This window comes from Pseudorasbora parva, chromosome 11, assembly GCF_024679245.1.
Source record: "Pseudorasbora parva isolate DD20220531a chromosome 11, ASM2467924v1, whole genome shotgun sequence".
NCBI classification, from domain to species: domain Eukaryota; kingdom Metazoa; phylum Chordata; class Actinopteri; order Cypriniformes; family Gobionidae; genus Pseudorasbora; species Pseudorasbora parva.
In genome coordinates this window covers 28155298-28178611 of record NC_090182.1, presented here as the reverse complement: position 1 = coordinate 28178611, position 23314 = coordinate 28155298, and the positions used below count along the sequence as shown (strand labels likewise).

At 36.3% G+C, this 23314-nt stretch overlaps 1 protein-coding gene across 2 annotated transcripts; it reads left to right on the top strand.

Annotated features, from left to right (window-relative positions):
* The first annotated feature begins 12323 nt into the window (after positions 1–12323).
* Positions 12324–23247, top strand: asah1a (N-acylsphingosine amidohydrolase (acid ceramidase) 1a). Of its 2 annotated transcripts, none has more exons than XM_067457727.1 (14): positions 12324–12463; positions 12594–12637; positions 12750–12840; positions 13044–13127; positions 14881–14959; positions 15188–15262; positions 15359–15404; positions 15509–15653; positions 15725–15779; positions 15979–16060; positions 20619–20750; positions 20845–20968; positions 21115–21171; positions 22249–23247. In XM_067457727.1, the coding sequence occupies exons 1-14, from the start codon at positions 12395–12397 to the stop codon at positions 22336–22338; spliced, it is 1173 nt and encodes a 390-aa protein (XP_067313828.1). In that variant the 5' UTR covers positions 12324–12394; the 3' UTR covers positions 22339–23247. The 2 variants fall into 2 exon arrangements, with proteins under 2 accessions (XP_067313828.1, XP_067313829.1); XM_067457728.1 differs by lacking the exon at positions 22249–23247 and adding an exon at positions 22061–22150.
* The last annotated feature ends 67 nt before the right edge of the window (positions 23248–23314 follow it).

Here is a 23314-nt window from a genome sequence, read left to right as displayed (position 1 = left end):
ATAAACACTCTCTCGCCGCGCTCCACTTTATTCCTATGGGTGACATCAAGCGACTTCAACGCTTCAGCACAGCAATCCGGGAAGGCAGCGCTGCATTTGAACCGATTTGAACGCAGAAATGACGGGAAGCTTCACAACATCGCTTCAGTCGCATCGCAAAGTGGATTTCCACGGTCAATGCTGTCACAGGACTTCACCAAATCATACCAAAGAAGTGTGTTTTTGACAGAGCGGTCCCAGCGATAAAGGTTCGGTCCTGCTTTGGAAGCAGGCAGTGAGTAAAACTGCTTCAAATGTCTGTGCTGTTGGCTATCGTCGCGTGAGTAAACATCAGTAAACGACACGATCGCGTGCTTCGTCATTGTTGTTCTATGTATAACGTTACACTAGTCTGACGTGCAAAACCATTTTGCTTGCTACTGCTAAGGTTTAGTCGCATACAATAGTCCATAAACCGAATCATGTCCTCATAAACTGAGAGTAAAGACACACAATGTTGACAGGCCACTAAATACAGTACATACCACAGAGACGGACGTCCTGCTGTTGCTGCTTCTCCTGTTCAATTTATTTCAGCCTCCGAATCTGATTCTGGATCATATCTGTATTAGCTGAGAATCGTCTTTAGCTCCGCCCACACGATACGCCTCCAGGCGCTTCTTTTTTTCTGGAAAGACTCGGTACAGCCTATATTTCTTTTATAAATATAATAAAACTAAAGACTTTTCGGAGATATGAAGGATGCAATACTACTCTATAGGTACTCAAGATTGACATGAGATTGACTGAAACTGAGTGTTCATTCCCCCCCCCCCCCCCCCAAATAATTGTTTGAGTGATCAATTTTCAGTATTTAACCTGACAAAAATATATTTATTCAGTGTTGTCCACATCATATTCACCTGCAGCAGCATTGTGAACTTTTGTAATGACACGTTTGGCCATTAACTTTTATGCATCTTTATATTTAAACTAGGGCCGGGACTCGATTAAAAAAATTAATCTAATTAATTAGAGGCTTTGTAATTAATTAATCGAAATTAATCGCATTTTAATTGCATATAAATATTTGACCTGAGAACAATGACAAGTAATTTTTCACATGTATTTTTAGTATACCATTGAATAATGACTGAATACATAAGCTTAATCAACAAAATATTGTTTATTTATTTCAGTCTAGCAGACCAGCGCAATGTTTGCCATTAAGTGTAGCAAAAGCATATTTGCGATATTTGAGGCTCGATGTGCTGCGTGATACGCAGATTCCTTGTTGTATAGCTTGCACACAACCATGCTCATGACGAAGCTTCCATCCTTTCGTTTTTTAAAACAAAATTTCCCATCCACGGGGCCAGGCAAAGCAGTCTCATCAGCTTCTTCGTTCATGTTCACTCATGGTTTGTTGTTGTCGTGACTCCGGAGCGCTAGTTGGTGTTCCAGTATAATCGGTCCGTCGAAACTCATTCATTGAAAAACGTTCCGCGGGGCAAAAATAAGTGTGGTTACATTTTTTTTTTGCGTAATTAATTCCCGGCCCTAATTTAAACTGGAAACACATGAGGAGAGTCTCTGCATTAAAGACCGACAAATGGCAGATTACCGTGCGGCTACATTTCTCTCCGATACGGTAGTAACTTAAACTGAATGTGGAGGACTTGAACTGTGTTGAATCTGACGAGGATTGACAGGACAGATAAACGGTGACGGGATGCACGTAACTAAGCAACAGAGTCTGTTAAAGATGACGAAGTAGTATGTCCCAAAGCTTGCATACCTTTCTGCTACACACTCAAAAGTATGTACTTTTTCTTCACAAAAATAGTACATTTTTAGGACTTGGTATAAGTAGGCAAATCGGGCTGCAGCATGTGTGTATTTAAAAGAAGTGTATGTAAGATTGTGACCAAAACTGATACTGCAATCACTATCCCCTCTCCCCCTCCCCCCTGACTTGAGGTTGCCAGATAGGCTGCAGGATCCAGCAGGAACGTTTGTAGCTGCAGCTGTGGTAACTAGAGCAGATCTGGCAACCCGGATGCTGAAACACTACGGACTTTGTGATTGGTAGATAGGTGGAGGGTGGAGCTTCAGGCCAAAACACAACATGTCAACATCAACATCAGTTGAGGGCTACAACAACAACTTTTAAATGACAATATCCGGACTACTGTTGTCAGTGATATAAGTATTTGAAATTAACAGGATTTCTTAAAGGGGGGGTGAAATGCTGTTTCATGCATACTGATCTTTTTACACTGTTAAAGACTTGGAATCCCATACTAAACATGGACAAAGTTTCAAAAGTTAAGGTCGACGTTTGATGGGAGTATTTCTTTGTCAAAAATACTACTTCCGGTTAGTAATAAGTTTCGGCAAGTTTTTTGCGATCATGCGTCCCCTTTGACGTTAATGGGGGCGGAATTTCCTTGTATGGGCCTTACGGACAATTCTACCGGAAGCGCGTGAGAGAGAGAGAGGGAGAGAGAGAGAGGGAGAGAGCGAAAGCAACAGGCTATGCCCATCAAAGCGCTGGCTCGTAGGCTGCGCTGCACAGGTAATGTGCACAATTAACAATGACATCAAAAAGTGCGTTTTTGGTTGCCAGACCAAGACAGTCCTGCACAGATTCCCCAAAAACCCCGCGGTAAGGCAACAGTGGATGGAATTTGCTTTTCCGGATCAGCAACTGAGTTGCGCGAATGTTTATATCTGTTCGCTGCATTTCGGTGCCGACTGTTTCATAAACAAGGCCCAGCTCGACGCCGGATTTTCCCGATCGCCTAATGCTGAATGATGGAGCAGTCCCAACGATAAAGGTCCCAACGTTAGAACCGCAGGCGGTGAGTGAGACTGCTTCAAATGTCTGTGTTTTTGCCTATGCTCATCAAGTTGTCCAAACATGATCACGTATAGTTACTATATATATTACTATATATAGAAATTGATCAATGGAGCATGCGATGTGTAGTGCGTGTACATTTGTTTAGCTGGCCACTATATGTGTAACTTTATGTTTGTGTATTGTAAAAGCACTCAAACAACAATACACAAAGAGTGGGGAAATATGTTGAACTAAATAAGCGCGCTTCTTCATTCAAATGCGCTACTATTCCATGTTGTCTACACAAACCACGCGTAAACACACACACACACACGTGCACAACTGCACTTCCCACATGTACACCTTCAAAGACAAAAATACGACGATATAATTCAAGTATAAATATGTAAATAACACAAGCCGCTAAGCATATTATATAGTTAGTGTATAACTTGTACCACATAGAGACGTCCTGCTCTAGTCGTTTTTGCTGCTGCTCCTGTTCAACTGCAGCCTCTGGGTCTGATTCCGGATCATAGATGTATGGCTGTATCTGATTAAAAGCCATATTTTTATTTTGAATAAAGTTTTTTCCCGCTGTTAGGGATGACACAGCTTTACGACGCACTCAACACAATAACAGCGGCGTGCACACGTCATTATTTAGCTCCGCTCACACGACCCGCCCCCACCCGCTCGGCTTTTTTCGGAAAGACTCGGAACAGCGCATCTTTCTTATATAATTATTAAAAAAAATAAAGACTTTTCGGAGATATGCAGGATGCAATGCTACTCTATAGGTACTCAAGATTGACATGACACTGACTGAAACTGAGTGTTTCACCCCCCCTTTAATGTCTGACATATCAGGGCCATTTAATGAATAATTGAAATACATTTCTTACAGTTCCTTTAAGCCCTCGTGTTTGCCATGGTCCTTGTTGAGTATTGTTTATGTAACCTGCTGTTAGTGAGTGTTTCAAGTCTGTTTCAAGTTCAAGTCTGTTAGTCAAGTCTGTTTATGGGTCAAGTCATCGTCTGCTTTGTGTTTGTTCAACTGCATTTGGGTTCATCACTTCAACTTCAGTGGACTCCTTCGTTACAAACGGTGGTGCATCACAAGATTAGTGAACTTTTAAGCATACTAGTAGCTTACTTTTTTAATACAAGTTGTACATTTTATAGTTATAAACTTATGAAAAGAACTACTTTTAGTTTACTGAAAGAATACTTGTATGCTTTCTTTAAGTGAACATATACCTATAGTTTACTATTTACAGTATATATTATTTTTGCACTTATACTACTATGTTACATCCATCATCTTCCGCTTATCCGGAGCAACAGTCAATGCAGATACGCCCATGACTTCCCTTTCCCTAGACACTTCCTCCAGCTCGTGGAGGTGTTTTTTACATTTGCGTGAGCAATCTTCAAAATTCTTGAACCTAATGCTGTAAAACTGAATATGGCTACATTCAGTATATTAAAAAATATATATATATCCACATAAACAAAAAATTGTTCGTCACTATAGCAATAGCACATTGCATATCATCAGATTCTGTTCCTCCCATGTTTCTTATGCATGGAGGTTCTAATGGTTAAGCTCCATCATGATAAAATCAACATCATTTTAGCCACATCTCTAATCATGGAGGTGAGGGAACAGATTCCCACAGCTGAATTGCTTGTCATTGGATTCTGTCCAAATGTTTCATACACAAGGAGTTTCTAATATGTATCAAACTGATGCTGGTGAAGCTCCATACACATACAGGATATACTGTACAAAAATATTTAGAAAAAAAGTTACCTGGTTGCCTTAAAATTTTGAGTTCATTGAAATTAACATTTTGAGTTAATACAATGAAATTTTTTTGAGATTCGACAACCTTTATTAAAATATTATTAAAAGATCTTTTTGTAAGCATATTGGGTAATTGTGAGTGTTTTATTTCCGATGATGCCGTGAAACATGCCAAATAGTTCTATTTTCATGATTTATCGAAATTTTTATGGGGTTCAGATACAATAATATTTTGAGTTTCTATTTATTAAACAAATTTCCTTCATTGTATCAACTAAAATTTTTAATTTCAATAAACTCAAAATTTTAAGGCAACCAGGTTACTTACTACTTACTAAACCAACAAAAACCGACACATTTTTTTTTACAGTGTAGAATCAGCATATTTTAAGATGCTACATCAACTTCTCTCATAATGGGTGTGGGGGAACAAATTCCGACAGCTGGATTGCTTGTCATCGGATTCTGTTCCCCCATGTATCTCACATGCGGAGGTACTAATATTGATCAAACTGATGCTGGTTAAAGGTGCACTAACTTTCTGTCCACTGGAGGGCGCCTATTCAAAACAAATGTGTAGTTTGATGACACAAAGTTTGAGCGCAGTGTCTTGGGACATGTGGTCTTCACCTCACAGGACGCGGGCAGAAATCACGTTCATGCATACGGTTATTAACGTTACTGTAGTGTGAAGCAGAGCAGGACAAATTGTTGTGGAGCTGAGCACAGCTGCTGGAGCGAGTGTTACACAAATACCCGCCTCGCAAACACTGAGACTTTTATTATGACGGGACACCTGCACTGATCCGCTCTTCCGGTTATCATTATGAGGTAATGCAGCTCTGTTTATCATAGTAGATACATTTAAGTGTGTTGAAAATGATGTTATGACGTTACTCCGTGCGTTCACTTGTTCACACTGTTAAGAGTAAAGCGTTCCTGCCAAATAAAACCCAAAACCAAGGGTAACACGATTTCCTCAAACGCTGTGCTGAGACGTTCCAGTCCTTAGTTAAAATAGCAATTTTCTCACAATTTCAAATAGTTGGAAACATTTGGGATATTGTAAGTACTCAACTAAAACAAAATATATAACACCGGCCTAGTGGTTTTTGGAAATTTTACTGCAAAATTACTACATAGTGCACCTTTAAGCGTCATCCACATACAGGACAGAATCAGCATCTTTAAAGCCCTGTGTCTTACTCTTTGCAAAGACTTTTTAGTGTCACACTGCAATTCTGTTTTCACCATTTGCCGGTTTTTGGATTACGATTCTGGATTACCCTGCAGTGTGCACTACATGACACTCTGGTTTTAAGTCTAAACTTGACATAAACTGTAAACCTGTCCCTCAAATCTGACTGGTTGACTGGAATGTTGCAACAAAGATGCACATGGTACAGGTTCTGGGAAATGCAATGCATCACTTTGTGTTTGTGTTGATGTTACAACCCATTAGATGGGTGCAGCCCTGACTCTAGAGATAAGTTCTATCAGGGGACCTAATCACTGGGAAGTGTTTAATTAATTGAGGATTCTCAGCTGGCTGAGCATCCAGTCTGCTTTTATCTCCTGTTTGTGAACGGCTCATAACTCAAACTCCTCTCTGTGCTTCATTCACCTCTCTGCAGGAGGTTGTGCTTGTATTTTAAAGCTGTTTAACCAGAAGGTTTATATAACCAATAACGGAAATGCTTGTGATGCACACAGATGGTTGCTCATAGATTTGGGTTTTATTTTTAAAAACAGGGTGCTGAAAAATATTAATTAGAGGTATATTCTGTACTAAACATAATAAATGATGCTGTCTTGGTTGAAGAGTAATGTAACCTAGTTACGTGTTTAAAAAACTACATTTTATTTCATTAAAATTACATTTTAAATGGGTGGTAATCAAATTAGTTACATCCTAAAAGTACTTTAGATTACCAAAGTAATTACTTTGAAGTTGAATGTCATTTATTTAATTTAAACATTTAACTTTCTTTATATATCAATACACATTAAAATGTAAGTACTCTGAAAAATAAAGTATAAATATTGAGTGTCTGTAGACCTCTCACGATTCACTCCACCTTCTCCCTTCTGGCTCTTTCCAAAGCCACGCCCCCAAAATACATGACACATCACCCCCGGCAGCTCAGCTGGAAGACGCATTATTTACATGAGAGGAGCGGTGTGTAGTCGCATCATGTCAGAATCACATGTAATAAAAAAATCAAACTTTATCACTATGAATGAATATAAACAAATAAGATGTCTTTTAGTACTCACTATCAAGCTAGAATACCGATACTGGTAAAGTTTAAAATATAATTTTTGTTGGATTCGGTAACGAGCTAGTTATATTTATGAGGCAAAGAAAACGGGTAGCATCGATACATGTTTTTCCAATAACAACAGTTATACTGTGATGAAGATGAATTTCATGCAAGATTCATAACATATACAGTGTTTTGCATGTAGTTTCCATGATGAAAGCATTAGTATTAGCTAAAGCTAACTTGTTCAAAAATAAATCCTGGATGCGGTGTACTAGCTTTTACACATGCATTTTGTTATCTAAAGTTAAATTTTGCGAAATTCAACATGACAGCGATTAACTTGAGCTAAACATATTGAGTATTTATCATCTACTAATGGCTAAGTGTATAACATTGTAACTTTATGCTAAGTAATGTTATGTTAGCTATATTAGGCAGCTTAATGTGCTAGTGATACATGCTTCATGAAAACTTAAACCAAAATAATCAAAATGAAAGATTACCTGTCCAGCAGAAATACAGCCAGCAAGGAGTTGTTTTTCAGCCCCTTGATGTGCCTCAGTTCTCGCCATCGTTGAAAAGCCACGCTGCCATTTACTCACGTTTGATGTCTTTGTTTATCCAAAGACTTTCTGTGCATTGCCTTTTCTTGTACTGTCTTCTTTTTGCATTGTTTGCCTTCGCTGACTGCAAAACCCTGCACTGTGAATTTTGAATGCTCTGTCTCTGCCATTATTTTGCCTAGGTTTAGTGCCTCTTGAACCCCTCAAATCAAACAGGCGTGGTTGTAGCCATAGTAGCGAGAGAGAGAGTGACAATCACTTGTTTCGACGAAAATAATGAGCAGTGTTTTTTTGCAGATTAAAAAGTCTATAGTCACTTGATTTCTATACTCTCTTTTTCAGAGTACTTACATTTTAATTATGTATTGACATATAAAGAAATTTTAAACAAATTTGAACAAAAGTGTTTTAGATAATTCTTACCTACCCTACCTTTAATGTAGCCTAATCTGTAACAGGCAATTAATGTAAAAAGCGATTGGTGATTCTCAAACTCTGACAGTCTGCAAAAGTATGTAGCTAGAAATATGACAAAATGATCTGAATTTGAATTGTATAAATCTGAATTATTGACAAGTGTAATCTAACAAAACTGAATATTATGTTGCATTTTACATAGAACTGAATTTGAATTTTTTAAATGTTGAATATAAAACATTTGAAATTGAACACATCTGAAATGTTTTTATGTCGAAATTGTATAGACATGTATTTTCAAACAGCTGATATTTTGTTCTGAATTAATAGACTGCAAATATTCAGTTTTTGAAAATACAGATTCAAGATTTTAAATGAAGAAGAAATTCAGATCATCAAATTCAATATTCTAAAATTCAAATTCAGATCTTACAGAAAGTAGGCCAGAGGTCATCATCAGGGAAGAGTAAAGGATGTCAGAAAAGTCAAATGGAGCACCATCTGATCATTTCATTTCCTATTTGTAATGGAATAAAGAGAAGATCAAACAGCCTTTTATACTTTTTTGTTATTTTAGATTTATGGGCAATTCACCTTTATTCCACAAGGTGGCAATGTCTGATACTCAATGATGAAGTGACGTTTCACTCATAGTTACCTCTGGCTCTGACAGAAAACGAAACAATAATAATTATAATCTGCAAAACTTGAAATGGCTTAGTGATTTACTGCAGAGAGGAAGTACTAAACACAATCAAATATTAGTGTCACTGTTTCTTGATGATGGATGTGCTCAGGAAGCTGTCAGTGATCAAAATATTGATTTTGAAAACGTTGAAAAAGACTTTGGAGAATATGCTCGAGATCGCGAATATGAGGCAGATGCTGAATATACTGGTAAACGAACTCTGACAAGGACAGATGATGATGGTATTAAACATCTGCTCTAAAAGGTAACGAAATAGGTTTTATTTTATTCTTCTGTAAGTTTTACTCTAACATCAGGAGTTTTATATATCACATGTAGAGGTCTATCCATGTTAAATATAGATCCGGGTCGCTAACGACCCGAATAGGCCTATGTAAGAATGTTTGGCGAAACAGTCATGCATTTAAAGCCGCACTTGGCTACTTTTGCTCTCGGGGTCCCAGTGGTTGCTCTCGGGTTGCCAGTGACAGTTTGGAAAAAATAATGTCCTCAACTACTGTCGTAAGATCTGTCATCCTACAACAGGGGATGCCATCGCGCGTGCATTTGTTGACATGACAACGCTGATAGCCCTGAACTACTGATGCGTGGCTCTCATAACCCGCGGACCCCGTATGTCTATTTAATGGTCGTGGGTGCGAGGCGGGTTGTAAAAATATATACAGTGGTGCGGTGCGGGCCAAATAACTTCATAAAAGTGGCGCCGCGGGTCGGTGCAGCGCTAACAGTTCCCCCTGAACACTGCAAGAGGAGTTCGAGTTCTTCTGGCGTCGCGTGTGAAATGTCTTCATCCCAGGTAACGTTACAGTCAGTGGCATATGTTTCAGCATGTCATATGAATATACTTCACTTCAGAACATTTTATGTAGTCAATAATAAAACGACAATAAATATTAAAATGTAAGTCATTATTGAATTTAAAATCATAAAAACTGGTAAAAAAAAAAAAAGAATGAAAAGTATGTAAACAAACTTTATCTATTTGCTTTAATAGCTTCTTAAGGAGGTCTTGTCCTATTGTGTGACATCTGTGTCCTATGGTGTGACAAGCCAAAGTGTCACACCAAAGGACATTTCCTGTCACACCATAGGACATTTGAGCTTTTGTGGCAGTTAATAACAATGCTAATACTAGCTGAACTGTCATTAGCAATTAACATTATCTATTTGCATAATATTACATAGTCCTGCTGTTAAAAATACAAATTTAAATTAAAAAATGTAATTTAGGGGAGTCACACCAAAGGACAACCGAACTTAACAACTTCAGTGATCTTAAAACATAGTTAAATATTTAAACAATTCTGAGAGAAATACTTACCATGTGCAATTTTCATGGCTTTCATAGGGGTCTTCAGTCACATGACCTTGAGTGGGGTCTTTCAATTAAATGTAGTTGTCCATGATATTGCCCAAATTAAAATCAGGTTTTTGCATAACACCAAAGGACATTTTTTTCTGTGACAAACTTTATGAAATTCCTACACTTTTAGAAATGTATGTATATGAAAAGTGATGGCCACTTAGTGAAATAGACACTTGCACAATTATGCCAGGAGTGTTCATTAAGATTTTTAAACATTATTTTCTTTATTTATAAAATGTCATATTTATGAAATAATGTTGTCTACCGTCACACCATAGGACAATTTTGAGATTTGGCTCAAAGTTCTAAAAAAAACTAACAATAACTTGGGTATTAAAACAACAAATTCATGTAAACCAAGAAAATGTTTAACCATTTACAGTATTCTAAATTATGAAAATGTGAAATAAATTATTTTTTATATTCTGTGACAGTGAAAAAGCCATGTCACGTCAACTACCCATACAATTTCGACATAAAAACATTTCAGATGTGTTCAATTTCAAATGTTTTATATTCAACATTTAAAAAAATTCTAATTCAGTTCTATGTAAAATGCAGCATAATATTCAATTTTGTTAGATTACACTTGTCAATAATTCAGATTTATACAATTCAAATTCAGATCATTTTTTTCTTCATATTTCTAGCTCCATACAAAAGCAACCATTCTGCTCATCAATTTCTGACTTTATAAAACGTGTAATATAACGAAATATGTTTCAAATCGGAAGTAGGCCTAGTGAAATACATTTTAAAAGTAATTAAGTTATTTCAGCACAAAAGTTTGCTGGGAGTTTATATTCCCTGTCCCCTGCCAGCATATACAGTGGTTGTTAACTGATCCGCCTTAGCCAAGTTGAGATAGTGTTTCTGTGGACCCGCTTTTAGTGGATTAGCAATAATCTTTCTCTGTAATGGAAACTGATACTGGTTCTAACATTTAGTGAATTTGGGTTATCTTCGCTGAACAAGCTGTTCTGTCACTTTGAGAAAATACTTTTACATAGGTTGAGAAATGCACAGGATGCACTGTTGTGTGTACCTCATCATTGCCAGGGATGAGGAAAGAGGTGGATCAGTGCAAATCAATTAAAGGTGTATGTAAAAAGTTTACATGTGTGGTAATCAGAGGGTAAAGTCCCAGGTTCTAGAAAGTTAAAATCGAACTTGAAAGTTAAGTCACCTATATTTATGTAGAACTTCATAAAATACAGACTGTTTCAAGGGAGCTTTAGTGATATAGTAAAATTGTGCAATTGTACAAAATTTTTGGCTCTTCAGTTGTTAATTGAAGTTACATTCTTACCCATCTTAAACATAGCCTACTTTATAAATAATGCATGGCTTTCAGAAATGCTTTATATGCTATCTTTTTCATTAGAGTTTATGGTTTTGCTTGAGGAAGCTTATCTTTAACTATTTTAATATAAAATAAATTGCAAATCCTCATAATAAATCCTCAAATTGCTGGCAAAGCAAGCAAGTTGCTTAATGCAGTAGTAGGCTAAATCGTTTTGTGCTCTTAAAAATATGTTAATTTTTTTGTATGACCAACCATATTTTTGTCAGTATAAGCAGAATTATACTGCCTCCTGTTGGATATAGTGAATCATTACAATAGTTAATAGTTATTTTAGCGCCCTGCACTGATTGTATTCTATTTAGTTAATTACCGATGATGATGATGATTTTCAATTATATTTCTTATATCCCCCCCCCCCCAAATCGAATTAAAATAAAACAGCTAATTCGTAATTACGAATTTAAAAAAATGAACTGTATTAGTTAAAATGACAATTATCCTAATATAAAAAACAGGAAAACAGATGGATGTCAATTCATTACTTTTTTCATCTTCCAGCCTCACCAGTCATAGGCCTATGTCATAATTTCGACATTTTTAGCTTTTTTATTCTTTCCTTTTTTTGTGGGGGAAATGGGCTTCCGAAGTTTCCAACCATTGGTCAGACGCTGAAATAGCAGAAAATAGACTCGTGATTCTTCTTATGTAGAGCGGTTGGTTTTTTTTTTTTACAGTTTATGGTGTTAACCAACAGGTGTGACAGCTCACTCGTGGTCGCCCGATGCCAAATCAAATCAAAACATGAACATGAACTTCCTTGTTTATTATGCGCCGAGTGAAGCTCAAGTCGCAGAATGATGGGGGGGGGGGCTGTAGTACTGCGTGCGTTTCAACTTATAAACACAACCAAACGAAACAATTGAGCCTAAATAACAATAATGTATAAGATTGTAATTATATTTCAAAAGAAAATATAATGTATGTTACCCTTCTGTTTAAAATAAGAGATACGTCTACCTTATGTGTGCCCCACTTACATAATGGTACATTCCACCATGCAGCTTATTTCCTTCACCTCCTTCCGCAGGAAAATGACTGAACATTTGGCTTTGGAAAACTTTGCTGAAAGACCATGAAGCCAACACCAGTACATGATATTTTAATTATATCGTTATTTATTTTCTCACAGCTTGTTCGAGGGGTAAGATTAAATGCGGTTGCTGCACCAGTGTTGTTATACTTCTTTATCAAGTTTGTTTCGCTGTTTTGAGAGCTGTTAAATTTCACTTCTGCTGTAGTCATGCTTTCCTCATTACTACCTTTATTTGCAGCTGGAGGATTGCAGAAGTGGAATGTATCCACCTAAAGGACCAACGTATTGCTCTCTTCATAAGTCCAATTATTTGTGTTGCTACATGTCATATTATTGTTGTCTGGACCACATGCTGATTTGATGACAAGTTCAAATTCTCTTGTGATTTATCTAGGTTTAAAGGTAATGTCACCTGGTACACTGTAAATCTCGATTTACCCCCTGGTGAGAGATGGACGCAAGTGATCAAAGATAAACACACAGAGGTAGCTTTCTCCTTTTTAATGCATGAACGTTTATGGCCTGGGCCATTTTTTTTTTTTTTTTTTTTTTTTCAGTATTTGCATATTTTCCCTTTTGCAGTGTCATGTGTTTTTGTCTCATATTTGGAGAATGCAATGCTATTTATAAATATTTTTTTAACACAAGAACTGTGATTTGTTTTAACATAAATCATGTTGATTTTCAGTTGATCACAATGGTACAGACAATAAAAGACATGGCCATGGGCTTTTTTCATGGAAAACTTATTGATTTAGTGGACAAGGAGTTGGTAAGTGATTAAATGTATGACATTTTTAAAAGCTATCTATCTATCTATCTATCTATCTATCTATCTATCTATCTATCTATCTATCTATCTATATATGACTTGTGCACAATTCAGAATTTAATTGAGAATGATTCCAATTATATTCTTGAATTTGAATTGATGTCAAAAACAGGATATAGAATTACAATTCGAATTTGAATTAAAGGAAGCAGAATTTAAATTCAAGAAATTCAAGTGTTGCAGGAAAAGTCTTCAGACCAGAACGGAGCAGACTCGATGATAAAACATTTCGAAGAGCTATTGAGAATTAGATGCATTTGAATTAATGATAACTGTATAACAACTTTCTGTTCTTGTATTACTTAAAATGAAAATAACAATGGAACCAAACTAATTAAACAACATTGAGGGGGTAATTTATGTCAATTGATCAGTATCTATATTTTAGAACAAAATGTGTGCAGGTGTATATATATATATATATATATATATATATATATATATATATATATATATATATATATATATATATATATATATATATATATATATATATATATATATATATATATATATATATATATTTATAGTATAGAAATAAAACCAAGAGATACACTTCTCAAATTTTCTTTAAGGAAATGTAAGCAATTTTGAGGCCTGAATTGAGGAACTGATTAAGCTGATAAAGTTAAGGAAAATAAGGTTACTTGTTTATTTTAAGAGAATTAGCTCAATTGTGAAGTTTTATTTAAAGACACCATTGTTAGTTCCCAGCATGCTTTGCATATGGCTGGAAATGGAGATTAATATTGAAATATATTTCGAGTGAAGGGGAACATCTGTTAATATAAAATGTTCATTTATGTTTGACATTTTTTGTTGCTTTGTTCATTGAGCAATAACTTAGCGAATGCTAGTGCAATAACAAGTTTGTTTCTACTTGTGCCAGCATCAAACACACTATTAATTGAATAACATAACTAAAAGTCAAATATAAACAGGTCATTTCCATTTTTTCAAAGTCAACTTAAATAAATAAAAAATCACATTTCACTAACAATATTTAATTAATCATAAAAACTACTTAAATGTTATTTGTAATATTGTTACCATAATTTGTTTTAAAGTAGATACTGTGTAATGTTTTTACAATCTAAATACGTGTAATGAAATGGTATTATTAAATTACAAAATAAATGTAATGGTTACATTACTGAGGTAAAATCTGTAATTTAATTAGTTACTAATCATATTAAAAGTAAATTGCTTTGCATTGATAAAGTAATTCAAATAAAGTAATCCAAACCACATTTATAATGGGTAACTTATAAAAGTAAGCGGTTACTTTCCAAAGTAACCTTCCTAACACTAAATGCATGTGAGATTCAACACATTCTTTCTTGAGTGACTGGAATTTCTTGGAAATTAATTTAATTCCACTTCCTGTTATTTAAATTCAACTTCAGCTTCCTGTGGGGTGGAGATAATTCAAATTCATGAATTGAAGAGTTTTGGTCAAAAATGAGAAAACGATACTGAGTGAATGCTCTTCGCATATAGTATGCATTCATAAAACACTTTCACTTCAAACCCACTTAATCCCAGCCTCAGCCCATTCAAAAGTACTGGTATTTAGGTAAACCTATACATGGAAGCCTAACAAAAATGCTTATTTTAAAGAACAACATCAGACAATATTAATATAATTATAATAATAATATTGTGCTATGATTTATCTCACTGTTTCCTATAGCCATTGATTGTGGACACACTTCCACACCCTTTCAATGAAGAAATTAAGGGAATAGCAGCAGTTTCTGGCATCCCTCTGGGTGAGATTTTTCTCTTTTGATTATCTTTTTGGTTGTTTTTCCATTTTATTTAGTATATAATAATAGGGGTCACAAAATAAAATGCAATATAAAATCAAAGAACACACAAAAAACAGTGGTGCTCTCCATTAAAACAGACACTGACTAATTTAACAAAGACGCTAAGCTAATAAAGGGGCCCAAACTTTAATCTATGATTTTTAATTTTTTTATTTTATACCCCTCTAGGTGAGATTACGCTGTTCAATATCTTTTATGAAGTTTTTACTGTATGCACTTCAGTTGTAGCAGAAGACATTAATGGTGAGAAGATATAAAACAGTTAGCATAATGTTTTTGGTCAAATTAAATAACACATTTTAGGTGTTTTATTGTGTATTTTCTTTCTTCTTTTTACAGGAAATATTTATCATGCCCGGAATTTGGACTTTGGACTATTTATGGGGTAGGATGTGTTTATTTACTAGATGTTTGGGAACACATTGAATGGTCTGCAGCATGCATATGCTCTTTGTATGAAGTCATAAGAATATTGTGTTTTTCATGAAGGTGGGATCGACAGAATAAAACATGGACTTTAACAGAGAAGCTTAAGCCTCTTGTGGTGAATGTCAATTTCGAAAGGAATAACAAAACCGTGTTTAAATCAACAAATTTAGCTGGATATGTTGGCATGCTCACTGGAGTTAGACCTGTAAGTGAATGAATAATACAATGTTTGTCTTTGTTTAAATGTAAAAGCAAGTAATTGTTTTACATTTTTAGGGTATACTAACCCTAACAATGAATGAGCGTTTCAACGTTGATGGGGGTTACATAGGTAAGATTTCATAATGATCTTGACAAATGAAATCTGAAAATGTCAGCTGTATAAACAGTTCTGCTTGAATGTTATAAGTTTCTAAACGACTAACAATACACAACCATATTCATTTCTTCTCAAGTTAAGCTACAAATCATGGGTGCAGCTAGATGTTGTTGATGGATGAATGGTTAGATAACATTATCAACTCTCACAGGGATTTTGGAATGGATTCTTGGAGAGAGAGATGGAATGTGGATGGGTTTTCTTACTCGCAAAGTCCTGGAAAATGCTACAAGGTAAATTCAACAACACTAGCGTAACATGAAAGCGCAACTTCCTTGATTTTGCTGTCATGACCAAGAGTCTTAAAGTTCTTAGTCACACACTGTATTGTAATAGCGCAACAGCTTTGTCAGTTCAAGAAAAATCTACACCGTATCGAACAGCCTATGAAAATTGACATCTTTACCCTTTATTCAAATATTATTTTAAAATAACCCTTTATAATACCAAACTGCCTAAAAAGCAGAAGAACATTTAAAAGCTCTAATAATATTTTCTATACATTTAAGAGCACTCGTGTCTATAAACAAATGACAAACATCAGGTTAATGGGTTAGTTCACCCAAAAATTAAAATATGTTTTCATTATACTCCCCCTCATGTCGTTGGACACCTGTAAGACCTTCGTTCATCTTCAGAACACAAATGAAGATATTTTTGTTGAAAGCTGATGGCTGAGAAAGGCTTCAGAAAGGCCTCCATTGGCATTCAGTGTATTTCCACTGACCCACTCACAAGACCAATAAAAGGCACTAAAGACTTTGTTACAAAGTCCATCTCACTACAGTGGCTGTACTATAATTGTACCAAGCGGCGAGAACAGTTTTTGTGCGCAAAAAAAATCGAAATAATGACTTTATCTGCCAAGATATTGTTTTCCGTGTAGGTCTCGGACGTGAACTCACCTGGAACTCACGCGATAGCGGCGCTCCTCCTCTTCCGGGTCATGTATTCGCTATGATTCGACCGGCGGAGCTGCGTCATATTCTCGCGCATGCATCGAGTTCACGTCAATAATTTGGTGGATTATATCGTTATTTTGATTTTTGTGCGCACAATAACTATTTTCGTCGCATTGTAAAATTATTGTACAGCCACTGTAGTGAGATGGACTTTGTGACGAAGTCTTTAGTGCCTTTTATGGGTCTTGAGAGTGGAAATGTACTGAATGCCAATGGAGGCCTTTTTGAAGCCTTTCTCAGCCATCAGCTTTCAACAAAAATATCTTCATTTGTGTTCTGAAGATGAACGAAGGTGTTACAGGTGTCCAACGACATGAGGGTGAGTAATTAATGAAATAATTTTCATTTTTGGGTGAACATTTTTTAATACAGAAAGACTGCCTTTTACTTTTTTGCCCATTCTTCTTTGTATTTTCGGTCTACATCATGGTCTTCTGTTTATCAGAATAATGAATTGTGCCATTGCGTTAATGATCAGACATACAGCTGTATCAGTGTCCTTGATTGCACATTTCATTGGAAGAAAACATGATTAAATGTGTGCGCATACACGATGCTAGTCCTTATTTAGAGTACTAGAGTACAGGGACGTGCACAGGGGGGTTGCTCAGGTTGCCCGGGCAACTGCCCATATGCCCTTCTCGACTCACGTTGCCCTTCCGAGGTGGAAAAAAATAAATTAAAAAAACCGTACAATGGATGCAGAATTTCACGTAGGCCAAGATACAAAAAAAAAAAAAATCGCAAAGCCTCGTTCACTTCCATATTTGGGTACCCGTCCGAAAGTGAAAGTCAAGCAATTGCTTGGGGCACCGAGCTGGCCTGGGGCCTCAAGACAGCGACAGGTTAAGAATAAAATGCAACGACAAACTGCTTGAGCGCCCCTTTGATAGTCAATGCAGTAAAGTGCAATGACACTGTTATCGGAATCCCCCTCAAGGGGGCCCTCTCAGTCGTCGCTGACAACAGCCACCCAATCACGCTATCTCTGCTGCCGGCAAAATACAAAACCTCCTCGGCGATCATGAAGCGGAATTATGCTTTAGGAAGCCAGAAAAGAAAAAAGAGAAAAAACAAGATAGTGGTAAGTGATAAATTACACTATATCAAATAGCTTTATTTGTACAAAAATGGTGTAATTTTGCAGCAGGTAGGCTAGCAAAAATATGTTTATGTTAGCTAACGTTACCTGCCTGGCAAATGCTGCTTGTAACGAACAGTTAGTGCAACTTTTTTTTCGAACGGATGGAATATGGTTACTTACTGTAATATGTTTTTTTAACGGGATAAGGAAGACGCAGATCTGTTCCAGAATAACTGTTTATCGTATTTAATGACATAAAATTGCTATAGCTTTGTAATAGGTTTTGATGAAAGTGGCATAGCATGCTATACTAACTATTTTTATGCTATGCATAAATAACCTGGAATAGTTAATATAGCATTAACTATTATTATAAACATTATTTAACCAGAAAGAGGCAGAGGAACATGATTTTTTTCATAGCTTATCTTAAAGCCCCACTTGGCTACTTTTGCTCTCGGGGTCCCCCTACAGTTTGGAAAAAATAATGTCCTCAACTACTGTCGTAAGAGCTGTCCTCCTACAACAGGGGATGCCATCGCGCATGCATTTGTTGACATGACAGCCCTGATAGCCCTGAACTAGTGATGCGCGGTTCGTCTCATAACCCGCGGACCCCGTATGTCTGTTTAATGGTCGCGGGTGCGCGGCGGGTTGTAAAAATATATACAGTGGTGCGGTGCGGCCAAATAACTTCATAAAAGCGTCCCGCGGGTCGGTGCAGCAGTTCCCCTGAAAACTGCAAGAGGAGTTCTTCTGGCGTCGCGTGTGAAATGTCTTCATCCCAGGTAACGTTACAGTCAGTGGCATATGCTCCAGCATGTCATATGAATATAATTTCATGGGTTTTATTTTTTTCAAACGCCAAATAATCACGATGCTCACGTTTACAAGCCAGCGTCATTATAGTAGTCTATTGGTTACCGTTTTACAGAATCTATATGATACTTCAGTTCAATGTTTGAGTGGTAGCTCACCGTAACAAGCAGGACAGCATCGGTCGGGCACGCCTCCTTCAGCTCACGCCAACGAGCAAACGCTGGTCACATTTTGATCCTCGTCCTGCCTTTAATCCCATCATTTTTTCATTTCCTCTTATTGCTTTCCTCCAACAAAACCTTTTCTTTCTTATTTGTCTCTGCTGCTTCAGACATGACTATATTATCCGACGAACAAAGTTGGGCTCGCACGTCCGAATGTAAGGAAGTGTGTGTGTTGGTGGAAGTGACGTATATGCCGTAAAGCAGTCGAGTTTTGTAGTTCTTTTCTTTTTCTCGGGTTACTACCCGAAACCCGAAGTTTAAAAGTACGATTAAAAACGATACAGACCCCATCAGGCTATGGCAGACGTGTCATTCAACCTATTGTAAGTCGATTTATCATCACAAGAGTCTTAAAAAATATATTATGAAGGTTGAAAAGTTACCTAGTGCTGCTTTAATGTGCTAGTGTCGGGATATATGGTAGTAACAGTTTATGCAAATATGATATTATTTTTATAAGTTACCAATGGATCTTGAACAGTTACTTTATTCTGTGTGGCAATTTTTACACTGTTGCATTTTGAAGTACAGTATCAGGACAACCCACATGTTTTACTGTTACTGTTTATTAACTATTTAACAGGTATTATATTCATCTGTTGCAACTTCATAATAACCATCCAGATAATGTTTATAGACAGTTTACAAACCAACTAGTAACCCTTAACAAAGTGTTAGGAATATTTGGTCTGTCTATCTATGTAATGTTTATAGATGTTTTAAAATGGTTTCTTAAAGTTTTACAAACATTTTTTAATCATTACCCGTTTATCTGTAGAAAGTTAGCCATGTCCATTTTGCTTGGGGCCCCCAAAATCCTTCTAACCGCCTTGGCTGAGCCAGCATGAGCGGCACTAGAAGGAGATTGTCGCCGTTGTCGGGTGAGACTTAACGTTGTCGGAAAGGTATAACAAATGGACGATCATAAACTGTTGATGGCAGTTAAATTAATATTGTCTTTTTTTATTAGACTATTGATATTGACTGGTTTGAGTTCTTTATTGGTATAGGCAAGGGAAATGGCCTCAAACGCACCAAAATGCAGGAAATCACATCTACGAAATAAAAAAAATTCTTGGGGGAGAAACCCCCAGACCCCCCTGCAAAAAAATAGCCCCACCTATAATATTTTTCCTGAGCAGAACATAAATACCACTAGGGGGCATTGAAATAATAATGATAATGGCAATAACAATAATATGTAATTGGACAGATCATGGGGGGTGGGGTGTTTCGGTTGGGGGTGGGGGGGGGGGTCCCTTTTTTAGGTCAGAGCAACTGCCCCTCAAAAATCCTGTGCACGTCCCTGCTAGAGTATATGTAATCTATTATGTCCATAAAAAAATGTAACGCACTCGCTCCGGTCTGTATCTGATCTAAGTGATCCACATGCTGAACGTTGTTAAACTCATCACTCGTGTTGTTTGAATTCGCCGCTGTAATGCAATCTTGTGTAATACAGCTCATACTCATTAATAAATACAGAAGAATCGCGACGTAGAATCGTGCCGGCAGCCAGTCACACACTCTGAAGGCACGCTTCTACCTCACATTCCGTGACATTGCTGCTTCAAAATTGCTCAGAAATGTGCAAAAATATCCAATTTTCACTTGCTGGTCAAATTTATGAGTGCTTTTAGTGTTTTCAGTGATGTGCTGCCTTTATCTAATCATCTGCATCTGTTTTTTTCTTTTCTTGAAGTTATGAGGATGCCAAAGCCCAGCTCTCTCTGACGAAACTCCTTGCACCAGCTTACTTCATCTTGGGTGGTAACCAAACGGGTCAGGGTTGTGTGATAACCAGAACTAGAATAAACACGTTAGACATCTGGGAGTGAGTAAATCATATCTCACAGAAGAATCACATTTCTGTCTGCAATGTTTAAAACTGCCCTCTGAGTTTGTTGTTACTGTTGGTGATGTTTAAGACTTGACTTGAAGCTTGGGAGATGGTATGTCCTGGAAACGAACTATGATCACTGGGAAAAGCCTATGATCTTAGATGACCGCAGAACCCCGGCAATGAAGTGCATGAATCAAACCACACAAGCAGTATGTAGCTTTTTCTGTTAGAAATAAAATGGCTTTGAAGTAGCAATTTAAAGCACTTTTTACAAGCACTTTTAAAATGAGTGTAATTAGTAACTGAACTTTCATGAATGTATTTTGTAATGGACAAAAACTTTTTTTTTCCATAGAGCATTTCTCTGTCATCAATATATAATGTTCTGTCAACACAACCAGTTCTGAATCAGGTAAGTCTGCCTTTCAAATGCATTCAAAAGCCACAAACTATACAGTGAGGAAACTAAGTATTTGAACACCCTGCTATTTTGCAAGTTCTCCCACTTAGAAATTATGGAGGGGTCTAAAATTTGTCATCGTAGGTGCATGTCCTCTGTGAGAGACATAATCTAAAAAAAATCCAGAAATTACAATGTATGATTTTTTTTTTGCCTATTTATTTGTATGATACAGCTGCAAATAAGTATTTGAACACCTGAGAAAACCAATGTTAATATTTGGTACAGTAGCCTTTGTTCCTTTGTTTGAAATTACAGAGGTCAAACGTTTCCTGTAGTTTTTCACCAGGTTTTAGGGATGGCTCGATACCACAATTTTGGCTTCGGTACGGTACCACAATCTAATACCGAAGTACCGATATTAAATCGATACCACAAGGTCTGATATTAGCGCGGGTATATTGCACGTGAATGAGAACAATTATGCAAGTTTTGAGTTTATAAAGTGGGAAATTACCACAAATGTTTATTAGTAAATTAATCAGCAAAGCTCATCACATCAAATCAGTCATTTGAAAACTTCCTTGTGAGAAATAATTTCAGCAAAAATCTCTCAGAATTAGAAAATTGCTTCTGGTTTCAAAAGATATCGCACTACACTAAAGCAATCTGCATAATCCGATTCAACATTTCACGCTCGTCTCGGGATGGATAACGGAACTCATTTGAACACGCAAGAGATTTTATAGCATTTCAGTGCAGTCGCCCTGTCCCATGTGCAGAACCCGCCCTAATTCTAGCTGATAGACAGGTGTTCAAATACTTATTTGCAGCTGTATCATACAAATAAATAGTTAAAAAATCTTATATTGTGATTTCTGGATTTTATTTTTATTTGTAGATTATGTCTCTCACAGTGGACATGCACCTACAATGACAATTTCAGACCCCTCTATGATTTCCAAGTGGGAGAACTTGCAAAATAGCAGGGTGTTCAAATACTTATTTTCCTCACTGTATGTCATGCTTATTTTATTTTATGAGTAAGAGAGTGTGTCTGATGAAATTTCTACATCAAATTCTTTACAGTTGACAACCTACACCTCATTGATGGAAGTATCAACTGGAACTCTGGAGTCTTATATCAGAGACTGTCCATATCCATGTACACCGTGGTGATCTGCCATCACTTCTGAGTGAACCAAGGCATATGGTTCTTGATCTGTTATTACAGTGTCAATGTACAGGAGGGAGTGTGTAAAAAATTGTAATGGTCGCTATTCTACCTCTGAACTTTCACATCTTGTTTCTCATGGACATGTCTGTTAACTGCTTTACTATAACTTTATAGTTATGTATATTTATGACTGTTTTATCACTGCAACACATTGTGAAAAGTATAAATGCATAAAAAAAAGTAATCACACATCTTAAATGGAGATGTTTTTTGTGTGCTAAGATGTGCATGGATAAGGGATAGTTGACCCAAAACTTAAAATTGTTATTAATTACTCCTCATATCTTTCCAAAACCATCAGAACACAAATTAAGAATTATTTTATGAAATCTGAGAGTTCTCAGGCCCCTCTGTATACAGCGACTCAATTGACACTTTCAAGGTCCAGAAAGGTATGAAAAACAATGTTAAAATAGTCTATGTGACTCCAGTGGTTCAGCCTTCATTTTATGAGGCAACGAGAATACTTTTTGTGCACAAAAACAAACAATAGCGAATTTATTCAACAATTTGTTCACGTCTGTGTCAGTCTTCTATGGAAGGGCATGAGGGTAAATAATTAATGACAGACTTCAGTTTTGGGTGAACTAACCCTTTCATTTGAATAAGTGTTGCCTTTTTCTATAAGGAAATTGATTTTTTTGAAATTCTTGGTGATGCCAATGAGTATTTTTGTAATGTATAATGTAGGTGTCTCTTTCTGGGATTGTGTTAAATATGTAAATTTTGTTATGAAAAAAGTTAGCATTATTTTCATAAGACTGTTTAATTTTTACTTTTTTATTTAATATATAATACGGGTAATCATATAAAGTTTTCCTTCAATAAAGGCTAGACATCTTTTAGCCTCATTGCTGGTATGTTGTATTTAAAGTAATGAATTTTCAGAATATGATGTGTGTAATTTTGCAGTTCAAC